General features: G+C 40.9%; 1 protein-coding gene across 1 annotated transcript; it reads right to left on the bottom strand.

The window, feature by feature from the left end:
• Positions 1–944: 944 nt before the first annotated feature.
• ANKRD13A (ankyrin repeat domain 13A) lies at positions 945–8,024 on the bottom strand (the record flags this gene model as incomplete). Its single annotated transcript, XM_010189444.1, has 11 exons — positions 945–1,291; positions 1,838–1,902; positions 1,998–2,149; positions 2,522–2,635; positions 3,133–3,290; positions 3,666–3,802; positions 4,656–4,714; positions 5,436–5,517; positions 6,878–6,944; positions 7,369–7,564; positions 7,881–8,024. Coding segments are annotated over 11 exons (1,373 nt in total), but the record flags the coding sequence as incomplete, so codon positions are not given.
• Positions 8,025–8,313: the final 289 nt, after the last annotated feature.

Genomic DNA, 8,313 nt, shown 5'->3' with positions numbered 1-8,313 from the left:
TGAGGAAAGCTGGTTAAAACAGACCTGTGAATCCTTGTGATACCGTTTTTAGGAGCGTAGCCCTATTGGCTTGGTTTAAAATCAATAGAAATAGTCAGATAAAAAAATATATGTATTCACACGAAGGATGAGCCTTTGAATTTTAAAAAGCAACACACGTTTCCCTTTCAGATGACAGAATTAAAACTTCTCTCCCAATAATTACACATTAAAATTTCACCTGGTTTGTTTTTGGTTTTGCTATTTGAATGTAGCACCCACACACAGGCAAGCACTCGTGCACACACACCCCAAGTGATCACAAAGAAGCACCTCTACCTATCGCTTATTTTCTCGCTGCCCTCTGCCTATGGGAACGAGCTGGTTTTGAATCACTGCAGAAACTGCTGCTTTACCGGACAGATGGTCCCGTTTGTGGCTCTAAAATTTTACTGGCTGCTTGTTTTGTCCTTTTTCTGAAAGCACTGGTTTTATCTTGAGCTTGGATTAGCTGTTCAAGTATAAAATGATCCTTCTTAAGCAGGAGCACGTGATAAAATCTCAGTAACTAGAGAAGAGATAATCACATATAAACAAAAGTAACGGGAAACATCTGTCGGCACGGTTCGCTGTCAGCATGAAGAACTACCCTACGTGTGTGTTATGCGCATAGATATTCTCCCATGTAACGACTGGAAGAAACAGCCAATGGCTTTGAATTATTCAGAAATTACTTAAGCAGATGAATATTTCTTTGGTAAGTAATGAAATTACCCTCCTGAGCTCCCCATCGATCAGGTTTTCAAGCTTTACTGCAATCCTATGTCCTGATGCTAAGCAACATTTCCATCTGCTCTTCAATAAATACATTTAGAATAAAAACTTTTCCTTCAAAGCTAAGACTGCACCGTTGGGGAGCCAAATGCAGAGTCCCATGATATGGAACTCCCTCAACCGAAAATAAGTCAGCTTTTTGCAGCTGATGATGCCAACTCAGAAGGCAGATGAAATGTTGACTTAAGCAATTGCGGAGTGGTCTTCAGACTGACGGCTCTGAAAGCCTTCAGTTTTACACAGGTTTGGTCATCCTTCTTTCAGGAGATCGCTATGGAGTTATTTTTCCACAAGAGAAAGCTGTAGAACTTGCTGAAGCTCCGCATCTTCCTCTTCACGACGCTGCTTCTCCCGCTCCTCCTGCTCTCGCACAGACAACTCCATGGCGAGCTGCAAGTCCTTCTCAAAACTGGAAGGTTCGCTAGGGGTGCTGCAGTGTGAGTTACCTGAGCTTGTTAGATAGCTCTCCTGCAGAGCCCTGAGGGAGAAAAAGAACTTCAAGAAGTAACAGAGACAGAGCCTACTCCACATTTCCTGCAATGATGCGTCCTAGCGACTGTTTTCCAACTGCAAACCCGAAAATCCAGCCCCAGAGGGCAGAAAGCAGTTCTCAAGATAAGGGAGCAGTTGTAACATCTGTAAAGTTCCCAACATAAATCCTGTTCTTTGAAGGTTCCTCACAACCTGTCACACCTACTAATAGTTAAATTTTCAACAGGTTCCTAAAAGCATTCTCACTCAGTTTAAAGGTAAAGTGATTTTCTGTGTACAAAAGAACCAAGCGGATGCAGTTCTTCGTGTGCTCAAAGATTCCCTTGCACTTAACTGCTGGAAGACCCCACAGATACCAGAGCATATTCTCAAGGGTCTGTTAAATACATATGGCCATGTTTTTAAGGATTGCATAATGATTTTGAAAATAAGTAAGAGCTACCCTGAAGTGCGCAGCATTTAATAAACAAACATTCAGCCCAGAGGGATCAAATTCACAGTTTTAAGAGCAGAACTGACAAAAATCAGTTACCTCTGATACTGTATATTGAAGTCCTGTGAATATGCAACGGCTCCATTGGCATGCACCCCCACTTCCTAGAAATGGGCAAAGAGACAATTCCACAGCAGTTACCAGATCTGCAGTGCAAGTCACTGAAAGGCAACTCCGAAATCACTCTTACTTCACTTACTTTATTTCCACCAGACTCCAACAAACTCTGCTGAATAGCAAACTGCATGATCTCGTTGTCTTCATCCTGCACGTGTATGTTCCTACTGTCATCCTGGACATGGTAGGATTTGGGAATCTCAAACACTGACTGGTCAACCTCGAAATTAGCACCTGTAGAAGCCAAACACAGTTACAAACATGGCATAATATATTTTTTACAAGTTGTGACTTAAAAAAATTCTGATGAATGTTTATGCATTATTAAGTTAACTCAAAAAAATTCATATAAACCACCTGGCTAAATGTACCAACAGGCTTGGAAAGACTTCTGTGGCAAACAAGCACCACAGTAAGAGAGAAGGCAGAGTCCTTTAGGACACTGGTGAGCTATACAAATAAAACCAGCGTGCAGAAGAGTGCTGAGGTGGCTGAACTCTCACCTGGGAATGTTTCATTCTCTGCAGCTGATGCACCTCTCTCTTCTGTGCATTCCACTGACAGAAATGTAAACAGATGCGATGGCTGCACCTTTCCACTCCTTACCTGGATCACACTGTGCACCTCCAACCATTTGTGATGATGCTTTGTCAGCTGTCCGGCAGCCATTGACGTTTTCAAATGTAATTCGGGCGTTCAGAACATGAAACAGGGGAATTTCTGTAAGAAAAAGTACAAGATTTCTCAAAAAGAGAACTCTCTCATTCACTTCCACACCTACAGTCACATCAAACCCTCACATGTGTATTGAGTGTACTCCACAAGTACCACCCCAGAATGACTTAAGTATACATATTATTTTATATTCTATACAGTAACCCACTTCCCCAAGAAGTTGCCCTTAGTCATTCTCACTCTTTCTCTAAATCTCTTCTAATAAGATTTGCCAAATCTAAGGCACTGAAGCTCAGAGGAAAGATCTATCAACAGCTCATTCTTACTGAAATGATACTGTCTTCAAATTTATACTTCTGTGCTGGTCATTCACAGTTTGGATTCAATGATCCCAGATGTACAAGACAACATGCATCTGGGTTCTCAGTTCCAGATACCAGAGAGATATCTAGTAGAAAACTATTTTTCTAAGTATATGCTTCTCATATATGAGAAAGAATGGAAATTAAGAAGATGCTACAATAAAATTTCCTAAATATTACCAATTTTGACAGGAAATCCTGGTGGAAATTCCAGGGTGATGAAATCCCTAAGTCTGGCAAAATGCGCGCTAGTTCTGGCCATCAGGTCGATGATGGGAGTGACTTGTTCCATAAGTGACAAGGGAAACTCTTCGCTCATCCACAAGGTTGCTTTAAATCTTAAAGAGAAAGTTGCACAAAAACATCCTAAGATTACAGTTTAGGAACAGATGCAAAGCAAAATACATAGCATTGTCACCTGCTTCATGTATTTCAGAGTCAGGATGGTTACTGCTCTGAGAAACCAAACCACATTCCTGGTCAGGCCAAAGGCAAAGCACAGGAGGTTCCTAACAAGTCACAGCACTCATCTAAATCTTTTCTTTGACTTAATGGAAGACGAATTGGACTATAGCTGAATACTCCAAGATCTCTTTTTTTGATTAATTTTGAAAGCTGGGGGCAAACCACACTGGATATTTGTAAAAATGGTTTCCAGAGATTAGATGCCTGGGAAGAAATAAACTAGAAATAGTTAAAACTTTATTTCTCACTTCTGCGTTCGAATGGTGACTTCTTTCGGTCTTCCTATGTCTCTGCCTTTCAGATCAAATTCTGGGTCAAAGTATTCCTCCAGGGTGATAGCAGTGGGATTGTTACTTGCAGCATACTCTGTTGTCTTGGTCGAACTCTAAGGCAAGAGAGGAAAGAAAACCAAACCAAAACATATGTATGGAACATATACAGTAGCTACTCATTCTCTGTTTCAGACACCAGTGACATCTAGCCATAAACACAAGTGCACACGTGTAGACTGCTTTCTGTTGAGGTTAAAAATCTCCAAGCAAAGACAGGGAAACTCTACTTTAAAACTAGAAACCAACCAGAAATGCACACACAAGCTACAGCATTTCTAGGCTTCAAATCCTTTACTGAAGGCAAAACTTTGATGGAGTATTTTAAAGAAAAAACTCTAGATCCATGAAAGATCCACATCACCATGCTGATACAGAGCCAGCAGTTGGCAAATCTATTATCTACTATGTACAGATGCAAGAGAGTTTCTAAAGCCATGTCAAAATCATTATCAACGCCTTTCAGAACAGCACAGGATATATGGGTTTTCCTCCGAGTTGCTCAAGAGCAGGGTGATAATAGATCACTTCATTTTTTGTTATCTTTGTGTGATGACCACCATCCTTGCGCTGTCTCCCACCTGAGGGTCCCGCAGGTCTCTGGATCTGTCTTCCCAGATTACTGCTGGGCTGCCACTAAGATCTGTGCTTGCTCACATTGACTGCCACTCTTGCTGAACTAATGGATTCTATGCCTTTGCACAACAGCGTTCAGAAGGAGGTACCTGCTATACGTACACAACATTTGAGGGCTTAAAACAAACAAAAACACCCTCAGGGTGAATTTAAACCTCATAATGAAAATTGCTGCCAAACTAGAGAAACAAGAGGTGATTCCACACACCCAGAATTCCTATCGGCACCGATCTCTGCGCTGCAGTGACCTGTTTTGACATCAAGGACACTCACCTGAGCACCATACTCATGCTCCACTGTACCCAGAAAGGATTCCAGGGGGTTCCTGTCAGCTTCAGGTAACAAGAGGGAAAAAACAAAAAAATCTGTTACTACTAATCAGCAGCAAAATTTACACACACACCAGGCAAACAAACAAGGCTGTGAACCCAACGTAAAGTAACCGGTTCACATTTCCTGTAAGCTTTACCAGGCAAGCCCAGGACCTAAAGCTGATGGTATAAAATGGGTACAGCACACAGAACAGAGGCAAAGATCTCCAGTGGTTTCTGTCATTAACAGACAGCTTTATTATTCACCATGCCTCCCCTCCTGGGCCCCAAGGTAGCCCAATAAAGGGCAGTGTTTCCATACGAGGTTCCTGGCTGGTCACCCTTTACTAGTTTAAATACTAGAAGAAATTAGTGGACAAAACCCAGAAACCTACATGAAGCTCGTAATCATGGCCAAAATGAAGTAAAGGTGTGAATACATTCCAGAGCAGGGAATAGCATGGAAAAATGCAGCCTTATAAAACTTTCAATAAGCTTTCAACAGTTTTGAGGGGTTCTTCTTTCCTCTAAACACAGCTAAGATGAATACTGGTTCATTTGTAGGCTAGGAGTCAAGTAAAGAGCTACCTCAGACACTCAGTATGTGAAAGTAAAGCAGGGCAAAGTCAGCAAGAAAAGTATTTCCCATGTCTATCTGCCCAGTCCTCCTGCAGTCACACAGAGAAGGTACCAGAGAGCCAAAGTGTTTTATTTATTTCCAGTTATCCTATAGGAAAACTACCTTTATATCTTTTCTTCTCCTCTTCTGTTAGATGCTCCGTTCGGATTTTTGTGACCACATTCACATTGTTTGCAATGTATACCTTTAATGGAAAAAAAAAGTACAAGGACAAAACCCAAAAAGGTTAAGAGCTGTCTCTAGCAAAACACCATGTACACAACTCTAAAGAATAAAGAGAAAAGCAGCACAGACCTGCCTCTCATTAACAAAGATCTTAATCTTTAACTTACTGGTGATCAACAGGAAATGCTGCACTTTGATTTTTCTATTTGCTTCAGTGAAATGGAAATCCCACATAGTATATTCTTGACAGGCCTATGCTAAGGCTGAAACTACATGCCACCTGCTGGGCAAGCTGCTGAAATGAGAAACCCTGCACACCACACACCATGGTGCCTCCAGACAGCATTAATCTCGCAAAAGAACGGCAAAGGAGTTTGGTCATCAACTTTGTCAGCAACTGAAGTGAGAATTTCACCCAAGTTCCTGGAAAGCTGATTTACACACTTTTAAATACGCTGCTGTAAATAACTAAACCGGCCTCAAAACTAGACAGGCATTTTTCCAAGCCTGCTGGAAAGAATATGCACATGGGTAGATTTTAAGAGAGAATGCTATTTCCAAACAGAGGTCATGCAAGACCTTCCAAATAAAATTTAGCGACAGTTTAATTCTGTAGGAGCGCTAACGAACCCCGATGTCCAACTGAAAGGTCCTGCAGTCTTACAAGAAGAACTTTCATATAAATGCAGAAAGGTATTCAGCATTTATTCTTCTGTTAAATGAAATTACAAAACATAGTTTGTTGCACACATTCCAAAAACTGGAGTAAACGCAGACTTATGAATCAGGAAAGGTAAATCTTGGGATTCTAAAATTCCTAACACACTAATCTTCAAAAATATTTCTCTCGAGTGAAATGGAAGACAAAAGTGGCGTCACTTAGAACAAATCTAAGCAACTGTATGACTCAAGAGCGTGGTCAGGGTCTTTAATTTACCAACAGCCTTTCATTACTTGAATTCATGATTCACTCGTGGCAGCAGGAGGCTGTTATTTGCTTGCGATGCTGTTACTAGAGAGTGCTCAAGGCACTTCACCAACAGGTTCCTCATCTTTTAAATGGTGAAAGAATGACAACATTCAAGAATTAGTTAAATTCCAGTTTTTGGATGGAAGAGAATTCTACCCATGAATCTTTGGTGCCTCTTCTCCTGAAATGCTTTGATCCTTCGTCTCCCCTAGAGCCTCTCCTGATGTTCCCATATACAGGCACCATCCCTCACACAAGCCTGTCAGCCTTCAAGTTTCTCACTCCTGCCCAGTTGTGCCAGCAACACAATAAAACTCTTGATGGCAAGTTTAGAATCTGAAATAGTCAGGAAATAAAGGCAAAATGCAGTTAGGAATAAAACCTCTGAATTATATAGAATGGGCTTTACCTTGGCTTCATAACCATTTACACCTTCTGCTTTTTCTGTTCTCCAGACCCAGAATCCTGATGTGGTTCTGACAAAAAGCAAACACCGCAAGTGTCTCTACAGTTGCACTTCAACACAATCCCCAGCTCATTTTTCTAAAATTGTTTTTAAACATTTGATTTTAACCCCAGACAAATGCACAGGTCAATCTGCCCCCCCAACCCCCCCCGATACCACAAGAAGACTATATACAGCACTACACATACGGATTTGGGTGAAAAGCAAACTTGTAATGAGGCATTAACACTGGTCTCACTAATATGATAAGCTGAAATTTCTTCAAAGCCAAATTTCTTCACCTAATCGTATGTGAAGTTTAAAGTAATTTCAGATCTAGCCCGAGAAGTTTTCATTGCCAGGGCTTTTGGGAGTTTGTTTTTAAAGTTTTACTGCAAGTATGACCATCCATAATCCTGAAGTGTTCATTAGTTATGAGAAACTTTGTATCTTACCTTTCAAAAGCAATATTTTTTGTATCAAGGCACGTATTAATAATCGGAGATGTAAGGCGTCTTTCCACATCTTTTCTTTTTGGTGTCATAGATCCCAGTGTCAAACGTTTCATGTGCTGTGAAATCTCAAAACGCTCCGTTGTAACAAACTTATCATCGTGATTGATCTCGATTAGTTCTGCCCAACCTCCAGTATCTGTTGGAAATGGTACATCTCAGTTTAGAAAACTTGGCAACAGTATTCCAGAATGAAAAACTGAGAAGATGCTGTATATCAAATCAAGGTGGACGTTAATTCACTGTACTTTGTACTCAGCTGAGATCAAATTTGGAGCTGTATCTAAAATCATTTTTATTTAGGGAGCAGGAGAACAGAAGGGAGAAAGGTAAGTAAGAGACTGAAGTCAAATTTCAGCCCTATTACCAAATTCTTTTAATACAAAACTGGCATTTCTCATTGCGGCTGACACAGCATTTGGTGATCAATGGTGCAGGTATGCTAAAATATTTACCTTCTCCCTTGAAAATTAAACTACGCCTTCCTCTCTCCCAGCTCATATTTTCAAAGCCCAGTAAAGTGATATCAACGCGCAGCTTGGCACCGCTTTTCCAGATGCGGCAGACATCACTTGGACAAACTCTAGAAACCAATGGGACTGTAAAAGAAAATGAGAAAAAAGTGTAAATAGAAAATATTCAGGAGACTAAGTGCACAGGAATCTGAGCTCAAGCAGAAGCTGTATCCCTGCTACAGGCTTGCCCAGCACTATGATCACTATTCCAGAGGAGGTGAGATGCTCGTCCTCGTTTGCTTTGGAACAATCAGCTTAGAGAGAAAACCCCCCAGCTTTAAATTAGAGATGAAAGTGAAAAAGAAGATGATGTTAGTTCAGACTAAAGGATGCAAAATGGCATAAACCCCATCTCCTAGCAGTCTAATAGTCT

The sequence above is a fragment of the Mesitornis unicolor genome, unplaced genomic scaffold (genome assembly GCF_000695765.1).
Source record: "Mesitornis unicolor isolate BGI_N332 unplaced genomic scaffold, ASM69576v1 scaffold9590, whole genome shotgun sequence".
In the NCBI taxonomy this organism is placed as follows: domain Eukaryota; kingdom Metazoa; phylum Chordata; class Aves; order Mesitornithiformes; family Mesitornithidae; genus Mesitornis; species Mesitornis unicolor.
Note: the sequence above shows the minus strand (reverse complement) of the source record. Positions and strands in the feature narration are given on the sequence as shown.